The sequence below is a fragment of the Haemorhous mexicanus genome, chromosome 9 (genome assembly GCF_027477595.1).
Source record: "Haemorhous mexicanus isolate bHaeMex1 chromosome 9, bHaeMex1.pri, whole genome shotgun sequence".
Lineage (NCBI taxonomy): Eukaryota > Metazoa > Chordata > Aves > Passeriformes > Fringillidae > Haemorhous > Haemorhous mexicanus.
In genome coordinates this window covers 7,818,829-7,836,653 of record NC_082349.1, presented here as the reverse complement: position 1 = coordinate 7,836,653, position 17,825 = coordinate 7,818,829, and the positions used below count along the sequence as shown (strand labels likewise).

Below are 17,825 nucleotides of genomic sequence, written 5' to 3'. Positions count from 1 at the left end.
TCATTATCCCTCTAATGTGCAGAGCAGAAATACCAGATCTTTCCCCCTCCCAAGTGTCCTTCAGTCATGCCTGCTTAAGTTTCCTGATAAAAACACATATTTGCATGGTCATTAGGAGAGAGGTTGGGAGGAGGGAGCTTTATAAGCTCTCAGTTTATGCCTCAAGACCAAAAGTACCAAATTAAGTTCTTTTTTATTTTTAAAGAAATTCTGCAGCTAGAAAAGAAACAGGCTCTCACGCTTCAGGGTTTCAGCTGTTCACCTGTGAGAAGTACAATAGCTGCACTTTTTACTGCTCATTAGTGCCTGTGCTCTGCTGTACAGCTCCAGGACTGATGGAGGTCTCTGCACCTTGGACCAGCACCAGTGCAGGGATTTGGCCTGCATTTCCCATCCCCCAGAATCCTTCCCCACGTGCCCCTCAACTGGTTGTACTCCCAGCTCCCACCTCCCCTGGTGCTACAGCTCTGAAGTTGTTTACTGAGTTTGCTGGCTTTAGCACAGCAGCTAACACGACTGGAATCCAAATCAAACCAGCTGAAACAGCTCCTTAAACAGCACCTGCAGGGTGGAGATGGCCTGAGACCTTCACTGAGCCAGGCAAGGGTTTTCCTACAGAGCTGGGCAGCCCATCACAGCCTACCTGGAAAGAACAAGAGGAGGAGGCAGACTCCACCCCATCCTCAAAGCAAACCTCAGAGTTCCTTGTTACTGGATCTGCCATCCTGAACACACACACCCACCCAGAGGGTATATCCCAAAACATCCTTCCTCAGGTCCTCTCAGCTCCTCCTTTAGTGAGCCTGCATCTCCCCATCACCTCAAGCTCACTTGACCACAAGTGACAATGTCACCTCCTCAAACATTATCCTGTCACCCGTTACCCAGAGTTAGGCTGGAACTTCTGTCCCTTTTAGGAGCCCACCCAGGCTGTGACCAGTGATGCACACAAAGAGGGGATCTGAAAATGTGTCAGGTTAATAATGAAGGAAAGGCTTGCTTTTCCCCCTGTTTTTTTACTAACAGCAGCCTCTGCTTCTCAGAGCACCTCCTCCCCCCAAAGATGCCAATGGTGCCATTTCCTAGGCTAAGCTCTACAGAATAATCACACTGTTTAGAAAATAACTCAAGTCTCTGGAGTTCTCACTTTCTCCATTTGTCAGTAGAAAACGAGACATTTCCTCAAAATATACAATAAAATAGCCTCTAGCAATAGCCTGCAATGCTTCTCTTTACAATACTTTTATGAGTGTGAGCGTGGTCTCCTGGGAGTGCTTTCATAATCATTTATACAAATGACAGAAAACTAGGACAATGAGAAGCAAAAAGGAAAATACAGCCATCATGCACCCAGTTGCTTTGAATAGTTTGCAGGAAAAGTGGTTTTCTCCATGGCAGAGCTCTCCTCACTTGCAGGCCTAAATCAGGGGATCACAACCTTCCTGAGGTGGGACAGGATGCTGCTCCCAGGGCAACCCAGCGCAGCTCATTGCTCACACTCCTTCTTGGCTCTCTCTCTGCTCCAGGGCAATTCTCTGAGCCAGAGGTGTATTCTACATACATTAAAATATCATGTGGTTAAAAGGGTAATAAACAAAGATATCCTGCTAGGGGGACAAGTTTCCAGTTCTTAGCTACCTTCCTGCCCTTCCTTCACAGCACAGATTGTCCCATCTGAGGGAATCTGTGGTGCTCTGCACGAGAGGCAGCTTGCAGGAGAACCTACAGCAGCTCCTTTCACTGCTGCTGCTCTGGGAGGCTGTCACCTGCTCCCAGCAGGTTGACATTAGGTAAGAATAATGTTGGTCTTTGAAAATAAACCATAAAATTGCTATGAAAACCTGTTTCTTCTGGGTACATTCTAAATTTCTACCTGTGTGGGGATGGAGAAGGGGCTGTCGACTCCTATATGCACAAACAACAAGGCAAGGAGGTACTGAAAGAAAATCCATTTCTTCCAACACTTCCCCCCCCCCTCCTTTTCTTTTCAATACAAATTCAATCCTCTGTATACAAGGAGGGGTGAACTGGTGCAGCACAACATAATGGAACAGTTTCATTTCACTGAGGCTCTCCAAAAGGCAGAGTCATTGTGAGACCAAAGCCTGTAACACTGAGAAGGACAGACTTTACAGTCTGCTCCCTGTGCCACCAGAAACACATTTCCTGTCTTGGCTCACCCAGCCTCCAGAATTAAATAAATAAATAAATAAATAAATAAATAAATAAATTTATGGAGCAGCACGTCCAAGAAGCAGCAAGCAGAAATGCATCCCAGAGGGGTGCTAAAGCATATAATGGCTGTATTTGTCTTCCTGGATATGCCTTGGTACAAGACTACAAAAAAGAGGCAGGATCATTTGTTGTGCTCAGGTTTTAAGAGATTTCTGAGTAGATCTGTTAAGCTTGCATGATGTTAACAAAACCTACCTGAACACAGCAGCTTTTGCCTTTCTGGGAGAAGAGTCTTTTTTTACCAAAACAGCAGAGGGGCACTTAGGAAGAGGTGATGCAAGAGAGTATGGATTTTACTCCAGGATAAATTCCAGACAACTTTTCTACTGCTTTCTCTTCCTTGTCCAGCCATATATGAGCTGGGTTTTCTATTTCAGAACAGATTATATGGATGTGATCATTCAGTGCTCATATTACTGCCTCAAGCACTTGCACCACCACTGCCTTCAGAGGGAAGTATGCAGCCAGGGTAAAACATAACAGCCCAGAGAGGCTGCCCTAGAATGGAGGAGGTTTGCTGGAACAAACACATCTTCCCTAAGAAAGCTTGGATGGGGGGATGCTGTGAAAATGAGAAGAGCAGACCTGGAGTTTATGGATCAAAGAAAGTCGGGCAGAAGATATAAAGAGATTAAAATATTTGTCTTTGTTGCTCTGTAATTGATATCCAAACTAAAAATAAAAAAAAAAAAACACCAAAAACAACTGAACAAAACACCACCACAGAAAGTACTAGTGAAAATCATTCCATATCTGCATCTTCTCATATTGCTGAGACAATGAGAGTCTCTAAAATATGTTTTAGGTGACAGTGTTATGGCATTGGAGTAAACAACATGCTTCCCTAAAGGAAACTTGGTGGGTTGCTGTCTAGAGACTTCACTCTTGAGTGTGAGCATGATACAAAACAGGGAACTGCTGACAAAGAAACAAGACTGCACTTGGGACATCCAAGTTTATTCTCCAATTTCTTCAAGCAAATTATTTCCCACTCACTTGTTATCTCTTTCTCAGCATGACTGGAAGCTTTTAGGGTTGTGAAGCTCCTCAGCAGTTACTCAGCATAATGGGACCCCCAGTTTTTATCAGGCTCTTTGGCTAACCCTGGCACACAAAGGTCAAGCAGTGTTTATAAGGAAGGTTCTCTGCTGGGAGGATGAATACAAGAAAACTAAATGAGAACTCAAATTTATCCCAAGTGCCACCAGTTCACAGTCTAAAGGAAAAAAAAAAAAAAAGAAACCAAACTGACTGGATCAGGCCAAATACCTCTTGCTGGTCTTTATCCTTTAACTGAAAAGAAAAGCAATCCTTGCAAAGTGATAAAGCCACCCAAGAATGGCTGCAGTTGTTTCTTTTAAATGAACCAGAGAGAACAGATGGTCTCCTCTCATACTGTCACAGAGGTCAAAGTTATCCACCTCTAAGACTAGCAGGTTCTTGAAATGCTCAAATGCTCATGTCTGGTCCTTATGACTAATCCAGTCTCCCAAACAAGAGAGGTCAAACGAAGAACATCCCTACAAAAACTGCAACTACTCCAAGCCATGGCTGATGTGTAATGCCCTCAGACATGGTGTCAACAGCTGCTCCTAAAACACAGTGAGTCAGCCTTTCAAAAGAGCATGCCAGCTTTCACTGTCAGAGCTTTCATATGGATTACATTTACTCCCCAGTGTTTAAAAATATCCTTCTTAAACATTGAAAATATAAAATGTTTTCCTTACAGATTTTGTGCCTTTTGCCCAGGCAGCTGCCCAAGAATGTCTCATGTATTTATATGGGAGCAAAACATCCTAGCCCTTCTTCCACTTTCCTTTTCACATGCTGACTGCAAAACCAAAGGCAGGCCTCTGTTTTCTGAAGTCATGTACAAATGAGGAATTTCTGGTCCCTTTCACAACTTATGCCTCTGAACCACAGTCAGCCTTCCAGAGAGCTGTGGGGTCACAAGTTCTGCCCAACAGACAGGGCACAGAGACACTGGGTGACTCTCCTTGGGTCCTGTAACAGGCGTGTGGGTACAAATCCCCGATCCATCCCCTACTCTAATCATCAACCTCCCCTGGATACTGTCATTTCAATAAAAAGGCCTATTGGAAATGACAGGTGAAGAAAGCAGCCCAGGCATGAAATGCACTCTAAAGTATATTAATAGAAGGTTGCCAGACGAAACGGCACAAGGCATTTGATCGCATCATCTCAGGCTTGTTGTTCATGCTCCTTTGCATCTGGCTGTGTGATTCCTGCCAGATTCTTGGCTGGAGGAGCAGAGGAGGATTTGCCTGCCTTCCCTAACCCGTGCCGGGCTCAGCTGCAATCACGCAGAGCGCTGAAAGAAATCCCTTTGAGTTGGGATTCATTCCGAACATGTAAAACCCAAATGACTGCTTCTCCAAAGTGAATCCCATTTCACAGCAAGTAGGTTATTAGTGTGGAACTCCATACAAGTAGCCTGCATTCAAAAGCCCTCTGCATTATTAATAGAAGATGAGCTTTTGACATCAAAGGAGAACCATTATGTATGCTAAACGGTGGCAAAAATTGTACCCGCACTTCAAACCTTTTCAGCGCTTTGTCCCTTGTAAATCAATCAAGGTTGACAGATGCTTTAAGGAGAGTAATCTTTTCAATGATACTGTCAATGGATAACATAATGGAACATTGTCTCTGTGCTGTGTGAAGACATGGAGCTAGTCAATTATGGACAACACTTCATGCAGCCGCCAGTTTTCACTTGAAGTGCTGCTGTTGAAGTATTATAATCCCAACAAATGGCCGCAGCAGCATACAATGTAAATGAGACCTCCTGAAGCTTTGGAAAATTCATTAGTAACAACAGTGGTCCATTCCCACACTTTCAAACACCAGCCTGGTAATGTTAACGATGCACTTCCCCCCTTCCCTTTGAGCAGGCAGTAGGGCATATTTACATACACTATTTTAAACCTTCAGCACATTTTCCCCCCATTTTGGATTCCTTTCCTCTCTTCACCTGATATTTCCAATGAGTCACATAACCCACATGGCTGGCATGGCTGGAGGCTGGAAACCAGAAAACAGACCTTCCTACTTGGGGACACATGGTCACTTCACACACGTCAGACACTTCGTGGCTGCCCCTTTTTCCAACACTTCTGTCTGCTCAGCTGCCCTGGGAAGAATGGCCTGGAGGGATGGCAGGGAGAAAGCTTCCAGCCTCAAGAGACCAGTGGGATGTCAGGGGGACGCTGAATGCACCCAGCACCAGTAGCACCTGGGTGGAACTCTGCTCAAGAGTCAAAAGGGAGAGACTGTGCTGTTTATTTAGCTATTGGCTTCTACTTCCTGCATCATCTTCTCAAAGATTTTCCCTTTGTCAAGCAAGGCTTGTGCAAAGAGGAACACTTAATCTCCCACAGCAGCAGAGAGAAATCCCACACTTGAGCACAGAATCTCTAAACTCCTGTCAAGGTTTTCATTGCTATGATCTGTGAATGCCCCTTACCCCTAATGTGTTTTTGAAACAACCAGGTGCAGACCAGAAACTCAATCACTGAGGGTAAGAACAAGCTGTTCCTTGAACCCAACTTCTCCTTTCCCACTCTCCAAGCTATTGGGCAATTGAAAATCCTCTTGCAGAACAGTTTTCTATCAAAGAATTTCAAAACTGTACATTCCCTTTGCCACAGCTTTCAACAGATGTTATCCAACCTTTTCTTTCAAGCTAAGTAATTTTATTTCTATTTGCTGGCATATTATTATTTGGAGTATACAAGTAAAATCTTTGACAAATTAATATAAGCATTGGAACAATAATGTTGACCTAGCTGATCAAAAGACAAAGGATCTGAGACAAACAGGGTGTGCCAGTGATTCAGAACCAAAGGTTATTAAACAGAAGATGAAAAACCTGCTTTTGTTCATGTGTCCCATGACATATATAAGATCACAACTTATCACTGCTGGATAAGGTAAGTTTAAGAGGGAAGATGGTAGCTAATTAAATAAAAATTTAAGTAAGCTTTTATTCACACTGAAATAAAATTCACTCAATCAAAATAAAGCCAGAGATTTATCATAAACGAAAAAAAAAAAAAAAAAAAAACTAGGGAAAAAAATTAAGGAAAACTGACTTACATAAGAGAAGTCTTCAGCATTCTGACAGAGTAGCTTGGGAAAAACAGCCTGTCTCTGAAATCTTTCCTCATCCTCAAAGATGTTCCCATACATGAAGCCATTCATCATGGTGGAGTGGGCATGGATGTCGATATAGAACTCCAGGTTAATCTTCTGTTGAGGGAAAACAACAAAAACAAAACATTCAGCACGAGATAAATCATAACTGAGTTATGCAGGTGAAGCCTCCCATAAATCCAGTCCTGCCATTTTTGAGCCCATCCATGGTGCCAGCATCAAGGAGCCACGCTGGAGATCTCACTGTGATGCACACAGCCATTCCTGCCTCTCTGTGGGGGCATGTGAAATACAACAAAGGACCATGACAGACATTTCTTTACCTTTTTTTTTTTGAGAATGTTGGTACATTCTGCACAGGACACTGTGCAAAATGGAGCCAAACCATCCTTCATTGTGATACAGGGCTTACTGCCAGTGATAAAAATGTGCACCTTCCAGTTCTAGAGCACCATTACTTGGGCATAGCTTTGCCATCTCTGCACAGTTCTGCATTGAATTATGTAGATGTTCCCTTCTGCCAGGTGAAACAGGCTCAAAATTGTGTAAAAAGACTCCAGTATTTTCTGTGCAGTTTATTTCTTGTGTATAAGGAGAAATACTGCAAATGTTTTGCCTTCCTCTCCTTTCCAGCAGTAACTCAACAGAAAAACTCTCCAAAGTAAGTGTCTGGAATACCTCTCTGCTTGTGCAGGATTCTGCACCAGCTCTTGCTTTAAAAGAAGACAGCAGGACTCCCTAGCACAGAAGTGCCTGCTCTGCCCACACCCTTCCCATGGCACCAGTGGGAAAGGGGGAATGTTCACCTGGATCCCTACACACAGTGCCATCAGCAGCACTGTCCAACACTAAAGAGTGATATCAGATCAGATGCCACAGAATCACCCAGATTCCCCAAACTCCTACAACTTCTGGACCTGAACAAATGACAGGACAAGCCCATCCCTGTCACCTGGCCAGCATGGGGCCATGGGGGCTGTCCTGGTGCCCAGATCTCAGATGTCCCTGCCTCAACAGAGGGATGGAGAAGAGCTCTGCTGGCTCATGATGCTTCTCCCTGTGCTGAAACACATCAGGGAGCTCTGCAGCCCTAGGTCTCTCCTGCACACAGAGCTTGCTGGGCAGCACTGAGCTAGGGGACACTGCAGTGTGACAGGAAGGCAGGCTGGGCAGGGCAGTTCATGTGACAACAGTGTCAGCTCTTCTAGAGCCTCTGATGGAGGGAGAGCATCATTTGGTATGTGACACTAATATAATACAGATTTACTTTCCCCTGGCAGAAAACCAGTGTATAATACACAGCAACTGTTTAATTAAACAGCCTAGAGAGAGTAATAATGCATCTTATAAAGCCTCTGCTATGTTAAAATGTTAGCTAATGCAATATCAATATCTGACCATGCTTCATAGGAAAGGGAACACTTGATTGTGTTTGACTCTAATACAATAAATTGTTTGCTCCTGCCAAAACATTCTGCTGTGCTATAGAGGACCAGCCCTGCAATAAAGCACACATCTGCTATTTGGAGATACAGCACTGAGGAGAAAGATTAGCATTGACAGGATGAAACACCACACAGGATTTTCTTCCTCTCCAAGCATACAGAAATTAAAAACCAAGATTAAGTAATACTATTTCCATGAGATAATTTCCCCATCACAAACAGAATTTGATGAGATCAGATGCACACTGGCATATCACCATAAAACAGAACATCTTGTAGAGTCTCAAAACAGTGATTTGATGAAGTGAGCAGATAATCTAGTTAAACTGGGTGTTTGTAAAGCATGAATGTCCTTCACACAGAAGTCAATGACCTAAGTCATACTTATTTTAGAACAACCAGACAGAATTCTTTATAGGAACATGGTTACTGACATAAAATAATCGAGAAGCACAATGAGAAATATAACAATGGACTAGAATAACTTGTGACTTAAGACAAATAAAATTGCTGGTGGAAACTGCAGGATTTGTGGTGTGCCATGGTGTACTTATTCATTCATAGTTTTCAAATTGTTTCCAAAAGAGGGTGGCCACAAACAGAGATGCAGAGGCACAGATTACTAAAATAATTTTCCACAGGCTATCCAGCAGGAAATTCACCTGCAGAACATGAGTGACCTGAGCCTCAGCTTAGTATTCAATTATCAAGTTATCCAGTCTAACACGGTGTTACTGGAGTATTTTTTAAACTCTCCTAGGACCTTCACTCAAAAAAATTGTTGGTAGAAGTATCACAGAGAATATTAGAAAGTGTCCTGGTGTGCTGAGATTTCCTTGCAGATCTTTTTTCTCACCAAAGCCATTTTCAAATAATCTGGTTGCAATGGTTATTTGTGAGGGAAAAGTGTCCTTCACAGATCTGGACCTGTTCAGAACCCTTCACTTAAAGATTAAGCTTCCAGATCCCTTATTTGGAAGCTGTGACATTAAACAGGTAGCTCATCACCCAAATAAGTGTTCAAAAAGATCCATTTCAAGACAATTAAAATGAAATTTCTTAAGTTATCTCACAATGATTATTCAACTGGGTTTTTTTTCTGGTCTTTGTTCCTTAGCCTCCAACTGAATGCATAAAAATCTCTATTTCACACATTCCTGTGCACTAAATTTAGTCCAAACTTGCAACTGTCCATCCTATTCAGCATGTTTTTAAACACTGCTAGAATAATTGCCAGTTAGATGTACTACTTCCAGACACTGCTGTGTGTGAGCAGAACAGCATTTCAGTGGTTCACATTTCTCCTCCTCACATTCATTACTTTATCAAAGGGAAACATGTTCAGCCTTCTCCATTACAGAGCAAAATAATTCAGTGCATTGTTGATAAAACACATGAGTTTCTAATGGAAAAAGTCCTTTTATTCTCAGACACCAAGTTATTGTGGCCTTAAAATGGACAATAACAGCCACTAGGACATGAAAAGTTTGCCACCTCATGCCTCAAGTGGTAAGCCAAGCAGCAGACAATTTGTTGGCACTCAAGCTTCACAAGAATTATGCTATGCTCCTGAACAATAATGGTATTTCTGCTTCCTCTTTAGAGTCATAGATATTCACAGGTGGTTTACATGTAGGAACTGTTTCCCCCACTGCCACACTGCAAATTTAAGCAGGGGAATAAAGTTTTATATTTCAGGTGAGGTTCTCTGGAAGATTTTGACATAATTACTAATCTCCAGCAATTCAGGTAGGATCACAGAATTAACATTTTATGGAATATATAATGTCACCTACTGATGGCAATTTCAGCAAAGTCAGCAGAGAAGTGACCTCCTGAAATTGTTGCTCTTGGAGACAGGAGAACTTAAATGGGAGAATGAAGTAAATAAACATAAGTTTGCATTTACATGAGCATATGCAAACACACTTAACCCACTGCTCTCTGCTGCCATACCCCAGGGGTGTCTGCCAGTATCTACACACCACAACCCACCCCCATCAGGGCTTCTCTTGCTGCAGCACCTGCAAGTGAGAGGGGGAATAAATTCAGAAGTGATTCAAAGTCTCATATTCACATTTTCTTTATGCAGAAAATAATGATTGACTAGGCTCAAACAGCTCTGGATGCCACAGCTGTCTTCTGAGAGACTTACCAGTTACATCTTACAATATGATATTAAACTCATCATTTTCTGCTTTAAAGGTAGAATGCAAAATGATTCAGATGCCTTATAAAAGTCATCATGCAATTTAATTCTCTCAAGTGCCTTTTCTTTGTGCTTACAAGCAGTGGCAGAGTTTTCCTCTCTCACACTGTTTCTTAAGTAAAGCTGTAATTACCTGGATGACCCAGGTTACAGAGCTCCAGAAAACAAAGGCAGACTTGTTCTTTCTTTCCTCTGAGTCTCAAAACAGAAATCACTTACTAGACTGACAGAGACAATGATTGAACCCCTCTTTGGAAAGAAAAGATTCTCTCCCTTGAAAAGAATGGTTTTTATCTTTTCTTGCCACTTACCATATAAACATAGCATAAATAAACAAGCAAATGAATTTCTGCTCTAAAGTTCATTTCAATCCCTGCTGGTGGGACATGCATTTTCCCACTGAGTCAGTCTGAAGTTTCTGTCAGCTTGAGAAATGTACATATAAATTAAGGCGTGGTGAAAATGAAAGAAATGATGAATTAAGAAAAAGAACTTGCATTGTCAAGAGAGGAAATAGTTAAAGTAGTATAGAAGCTGGTCCATGATGGCACAGAAAGTTTTGAGAAAATATATTCTCACTTGTCTGCATTTTTATTTCCTTCACTGAATGCTTTTTGGAACGTCAGCAATTAAAGAGTAAGGAAAGAACTATGTTAATAACCAGTGCTGATGTGACCAAACTTAGACTTTGAACAGTGCAATTACGAGTCTTAAGAAAACAGAGGTTTAATAAATAAATAAATAGAAGTCAGTAAATGCTGTAATAAAAGGATAAATGTGCACTGAGCCCAGAACATGAGCCACTAGAGAGACAAGTGATGCAGGAAGAAGCCAGCTCTGTCCACCAGCTGTCACTTCAATATGGATTTTATTAATTCTTGGGCATAGCAATTGGTTTAGAGAGAGAGGCATCCAAAAGCCTTCTCCACTCCAATATTTCATATAGGGGATGGGATAAACTCCTTGCAATGTTTTATACAAGCTCCTAAAACCATGGACTGTAGTTTGTTGCAAGGAAGGGAGCAGCCTCCGGGCAGACTTTGTGCTCTTGCTGCTAAACCACTGTTTGGAGTAAATGACATTCAACAGCTGGCTCAGCAAATGGAGTTTGCCCCTTTTCATTCAGAAGACATTCAGAAATTCCCAGAAGAATGGCTCCTTTGATGCTTCCTCAGGTATCTGTCTGAAGAAAAAAATCCTCAAAAGAATCCCTCAAAAGAAAATTTTGCACGTGTCTCTAAGACACCCCTTTTGACATAAGCACATTCTTACCTCAGGATTAGCTATTTTGGCAGTGCTTACAGTGGTGACACCAGAAAACACAGGAGCACAATGTGCTCCTCAGGAAAATGAAGGAAAACTGAGCATTCAGCATCACATGGCCAGCAGTCCACACTCAGCTTCAAGGCACCGCTCCTTCTCCTTTCAGCCCCCTTGAATTGTGCCTGGTGCTTTGAATTGCTCCTTGGAGATGTGTGACACTTGTCTCCTTCAGGCTTTCCACAGGAGCATGAGGTGGGATTCAAACTGCCTGGATATGGTACACACATTTTCAAGCTTAAAATGCCTGCATTTGGATGCCTGGTAAGATGGATATACCCAAATTACTTTTCTTAGCTCTTCCTTCTCCCCATATTTCCCCCACCACCCCAAAAAAGCATTAAATTCTTCCATGTTTTCCTCTGCTATCCTTTACATAACCTTTGACAAGTTAGTACTTGAGAATCATCCTCAGTTTCTTCAGACAAGGCAAGCCACACCTTATCAGAGGCACTATTTCAGACTTGTATCACTCCCCTTTTGTAACCATAGGGACAACATCTTTCTCCTTCCATTCATCATCTCACAGACCACCTGCTCATTCACCTCTGTAAACACCATGGCAACGACAGCAATTATTTACACAAGAAATTAATAGTAGGAAAGGGAGTTACTATTTTTAAAAAACCCCAAGGAAAAAAGGTTTCCTCCTCTTGCTTTCAGAGAAAGGAACATGCCAGTTTAGAACCACTCTTGTTCTCACTGGTATGAAGCACAAAAGACAATTTTGCTTTTTCTGTAGACACCTTTGCAGTCTGACAATGCCTTTTAAGTGTCCCTGCAGAAGCAGCTTGCCAACACTGATGTGCCACTAACTCTGCATGACCTTCCAGCAACTCTTCACAACACTTCAAGCATTTTTTTCAGAACGTTTCAGTGATATTCCAGGAGCTGTTGTCTCTCAGAATGAACCACTCCAAGCCAATTGCTATTCATAAGTAACTATTTACCAACCCTGTTTCATGGCAAATAATGATAAATAATGATGCCTCTTGATGGCAGGAGTAACCTGGCATGACTCCCTAGAGCCTCAAAGTGGATGGAGAAGAGACTTCTGCTTGTCTGTGGTTCAGCAAAAGGATGGAAGCCCATCAGTACTGCTTTCCTGCCTGCCTTAAAAAGTAAGGGATGCTTTTATCCACAGAAGAACAGGAACCTGAACCCTACTCTGGTGTGCCCATCAGTGGCCCCAAAAGGAGCTAAACTCAGAGTGCTGGCCTCAGAGTGGGAGGTCAGCAACATGCATATTCTGATCCTGGCTTGTTATCTGCTCGCTTCTCTCACCTGCCAGTGCACATAACAACACCTCCTGAGGATTAGCTGACGTTTGGAAAGCACTTTTGAAGATATAAAGCATCACAGTGTGTGCAAGTGAAGTGTTAATTCATCTGCGGGGCCGATTCGCTCTGACCCCTCTGCAGAGATGTCCAGTTAATGTCAGCTCTGGCAGGTTTTGCATTCAGGCACCTGTCCTCCAGCCCCTGGACTGAAGCCAGCAATTCACACAGGACACAGAAGAGCCGTCAGATGGCAGCAACATTTGGTCATGACAGGCCTGAATTGGATTTGAAAGGGTGACCTGGAGGTGAAAGGCTCTATCAAGAAGCCACTGCTGTTCAAATGCATATTAAATTAGAGAGGGTCCAAAGAGACAATGTTAAGACCCAGATCAAGTTTAGGCAAGACTTTTGGCTCAGCTGCATGGACAATTCTTGTATAATTTTTACCCTAAATGATTATGACCAGAAAATATACTCTTATGGATTTAGGGTCTGACCTCAAGCCAAAACTAGAAGTGTGAGTCTGAAGAAGGACAGTGCTTGTTCTGCCTCCTCCTTCCTCTGTCCCTCATATGAAGCAAATGTGCACATACACTCAGCACCATTGGTTTTTGACATTCACAATTTCTGAAATCTTTCCTTCCCTGAATTATTAGGAAAAAAAAAAAAAAAAAGGCAGTGGGACTGAACAGGGTCTTGGGGCACTACCTCACCCCAAACTTTGCTGGTTTTACTGGGCTCTACCTATCTCTGCCCACTTGTGTATTACCAGCAGATGACCCACAGAACAATTTAGAAATTAGAATTAGAAACAGGACTAATTAGAAACTGCTTTAGAAATCCTACCTTGCTCACTCCTCTGCTACTGAGCAGCATTGGCTCTACTGAAAGAGGGCTCTTCAGAAAAGATAAGTGGCAAAAGAATCAAGAGCTTTTTAGAAGAGGGAAGAAATCCTACTATAAAAGAGAATAAAAGAGAGAATAAAAGAAAGCAAGCAAGAGGGAAAGAGAGAGTAAAGGAAAGGCAGAGAGAAGCTGAGGCAGTAACTGTTACTTATTCTCTCATAATTAAAGCAAGAAAATTAGGTTATGAAACAGAAATATCTAAATGACCATGTTTTCACTGGATAATTAAATTTAGCTCTGGTCTGGTTGTGAAGGTTCTCCCAGCTGAAATGCTCCCAGTGGCTGTATTGAAGGTTTTAGCACGCCTTGGTGCTGTTCCTTGGACAGCAACTTGCTTGCTGTGTGACAATACACAAGCCATTTAATATCTTCAGGCATCATTAATTGCTGCTTATATGCCTGCAACTATATTAAGGTCAAGAATTCCTGTTCAGCTATTCACTTCATAGCAGTATTAATAGCTTTGTGTTTTACCACTAACTTTTAATTATACCTCTGCAGAACCCTTGAACCAAGGAGCACAGACTTTACAAGTACATAAATAAGGCCCAAAGACATTGCCTGCTTCTCCTCTAATTACAAAGGCAAAGAGTGGTAGACTAAAAACAATGGCTAGGAGTTATGGCTCCCTGTCCCCTAATTTCCTAGGAACTCTTGCAGTTGGACAAATTGTGTGTAGGCAAATCAAACTCTTTAACTACCAGTTTCTCTATAGTCTCTCAAATAATATATATCATTATTCACTATTTCTTACTAAATAAGTAGCAGCTGGCAGAATATAAAGCCATCAGGCAGAAGACCAAAGGCAAAAAAATGAAGTGTTTTTAAAATTAGCTTATACTGCAGCTCTCACTGCCACCAGACTTTGGCCAAAACACAGGTGAACAGAAAGATCAATGAGACAAATTCAAAGAAAAATTATGTTATTACACTCCAAGCAGTGAACACAACTCCTTGAACATTAAATCCCACATTACACATTATCAGAAGTCTTGCTCTCTTCTTAGTCAATTCCTTAGCATCTGCAATAAGATTTTGAGCCATATAGACCTTGGGTTTGATCAGCAGCATCACCATTTTTATCTTCCAATTACACCTTAATTTATGCTGCAGAACAAGACTTTTGTAGTTCTTAAAAAGGTGAAGTGTTGATTGATGATGAGAAGTATGTGTATTTCTACAGTTAAAACTCAATCTCTAACAAGAGAGTAGACAAATTACTCTGAGGAAGGTCCTGATCTATATAAAGCTTTCAGCTCAACAAGCCCTAAAACAGTGAGAACTGTAAGAGGACATCAAAGGTAAAGGTCCATTTTACAGATGTAAATTATTTTAAAGAAGATCCCACATTTTCCCACCTATCCAGAAAGCTGGATTAGTTGGACCTTTTAGACAACTGTAAGGGTTGTTTTTATTTTACATAGACCTGCGTGGAGCAAGAAGCCAAAAGCCATACCTGGGTGGAACTGCACACCTGCTCAGTCAGGTGGGAGGGAACAGCACTGCCTGTGTCACTCAGGGAAATGGTGGGCCTCCATTTGCTTGAGAAGACAGGAAGGCTGTGCATGGGCATTGTGCTCATGCTTGACCAGGGGACTGACTGCTGAAAGCCAAACCAACTCTTTCTGCTCACCCTCCTGGCCCAGCCTAGCCACAGGCAGGAGCTGTCCATGGTCTTGTTCTCACTGCTCCCTTGCAGGCTGAGCCTTTCTGTTCCTTCCCCGTGCTCAGGGTGAGCAGCCAGCACATCGAGGAAGAGATAAAAGTGAGAGCTGATAAACAGGAACACATCCACACCAAAAGAGATTAGGGACTCTGCAGCAGACATCAATGCTGAGGGGAGGGACAGCATGCAAATACCAAACAGAACTGACCCCGGTGTTGTCTTGCTGAACCATGATTCATCCACAATGGGAAGAAAGGTTTTCTTGGCTTTGTCCTACCCAGAGACAGCTCAGCATAACATTTTGTACCAAACTGTGGGATGTTTTCTCTGAGCTTTACATCTAGCAGTATTTATGGTCTGCACAGTGCTATAAAAGCTAAAATGTAATGCACATTTTGGAAGGGTCTGCTGTTACAACTGAAAGCACAACATATCATGCCTGGAAATCCAGGGCATTTTATCAGCATCAGTTCTATATGAAAGTTTTTTCTCCAAAATTCCCCTACTCCTACTTGGCCAAGAGGTGTGCTGGGCTGCACCAAAAGCAGTGTGGCCAGCAGTCAAGGGAGGTGATTCTTCCCCTGTACCCTGCTCTTGACACCTCACCTGGAGTGCTCTGTACAGTTCTGGGACCCCCAACATAAAAATGACACAGAACTGCTGGAGCAAGCCCAGAGGAGACCATGAAGATGCTCAGAGGGATGGAGTACCTCTCCTATAAAGACAGGCTGAGAGAACTGGGCTTGCTCAGCCTGGAGAAGGAAAGCCTCCAGGGAGGACTTAGAGCACCTTCCAGTACTTCCCTAGGGTGGCAAGAAAGCTGGAGAGGGACTTTAGACAAGGACATGTAGTGCAGGGACAAGGGAGAATGGTTCAAACTGGGAGGGCAGGTTTTGATTAGATACTAGATAAAAATTCTTTACTATTAGGGTGGTGAGGCCCTGGCACAGGTTGCCCAGAGATGCTGTGGATGCCCCATCCCTGGGAGTGTCCAAGGCCAGGTTGGATGGGGCCCTGAGCAACCTGGTCCAGTGGAAGGTGTCCCTGCTCGTGGCAGGGTACAGGAACAAGGTGATATTTAAGGTTCCTTTCAGCCCAAAGCATTCTGTGGTTCTGTGGTATTACTGCAGGCAATAATGCCACCCTGTGCTCCTCCTGTCAGACCAAAGAGCAGGGCAGCTGACTGTGACTATAAGAAGAGTCACAACATCTCAAAAACAATGTCTCTCCTGCAAGCACATCCTGGGGACTACTATTTTTTATTATTTCAAACAGAAAGAATATTCAGTTCTTGCAGAAGATGAGGGGACTCAAGATTCAGCACAGTGCTGTAGAAACTAAGTGACAATCTCAAGAGGACCCACCAGGGCATACCTAACAAAGGATTGGTAGGACTCAGAAGAAGAATATTTCCCACCCTAGACAGCAGCAGCTGACCCACATGATCAATGGTTAGAGATTTAGGCCGTTTCTGTATGCTTTTTCCTCTATATGTTCATATATTCACCTTTATAAGGATGCCAGTGTGTAAAAATGCATCTTTAAGTACAAATATTCTGAACTTGTTTTCATCCTTCTCCTCTGTTTCTGTTACAGCTCTCTGTAATGGACAACAAAAAATTTGCTCTGAACTGTAAATAAATCAGAGCAACATTTAATCCTTGCTCTCTTATATGTTCCATCATCACTGATGGTTTTCAGGTTGAGCATTGTGAACAAAAATCTTGTGATTTAACCCTCCCAGGCAGATAAGCCCCACAGAGCCACTCACTCCCTCTGCAGTGGGCTGGAGAAGAGAATCAGGAGGATGAAAGTGAGAAAACAAGGTTTGCTCTCTTATTGCAACAACAGACCACACAGCAAGGCAGAAACCAACTCCACTCCAAGCAGCAAAGTCTTGCACAAAACTTTGGCAGACAACTCATGGGCAAAGCAAACTTTTGGTGAACCTGCTGTGTTTTTCCATAATTTCCCTGACAGTTTCCTCCCCTCCACACTCCCACACACCACGCTGAGAGTTGCAGAAAGTCCAGAGCTGTACTTTAACTTTGGATTTCTCTGAAGGAAGGAGGTTGCTGCTGTCTCTGATGGTTGGAACCTGATCCTGTCATCATTAACTTTCTCAGACACTCTTCATTTGCTGAATATTGGTCTGTAATAAGAAGCAGGAAGGATAGGCATTTTTATAGCAACTACCTGCCAACAGATTTCAATTCTTTATCCCTTCAAAATCCCACATCTGTCCATGTCTCCAGGCACTAGTGGAAGAAGCTCTGCATTAGTTATTTTTATTATCAACATAAAAATCTTTCCATTTATTTATTTATTAAGGAGAAAAAAACAGCTATCTACAAAACTCAGTTCATTTTGTCCTTAGGCAGACATTTAAAGCTGTCTGCCAATGTCTTTTCTTAATAAAAAAAAGAAGCTAAAGTCTTTATTACACACTGTGTAGCAAAATGTGACCAGCTACATTCACCCAGCTGAGACATGCACCATCCATCTATCAGAAAGGATTGCTGTCACTGGAAAAGGAAACATCTGCTAAAGGAGGTGGTCCTGTCCTGTACCTGAACCTGGCCACTGAT

General features: G+C 42.5%; 1 protein-coding gene across 1 annotated transcript in view; it reads right to left on the bottom strand.

The window, feature by feature from the left end:
* The window catches only part of AGBL4 (AGBL carboxypeptidase 4), an 870,267-nt gene that overhangs the window by 83,829 nt on the left and 768,613 nt on the right, over positions 1 to 17,825 (bottom strand). Inside the window, exon 10 of the mRNA XM_059853862.1 lies at positions 6,355 to 6,507. Coding sequence (XP_059709845.1) covers positions 6,355 to 6,507 — 153 coding nt within the window. The remainder of the gene's footprint in view (positions 1 to 6,354; positions 6,508 to 17,825) is intronic.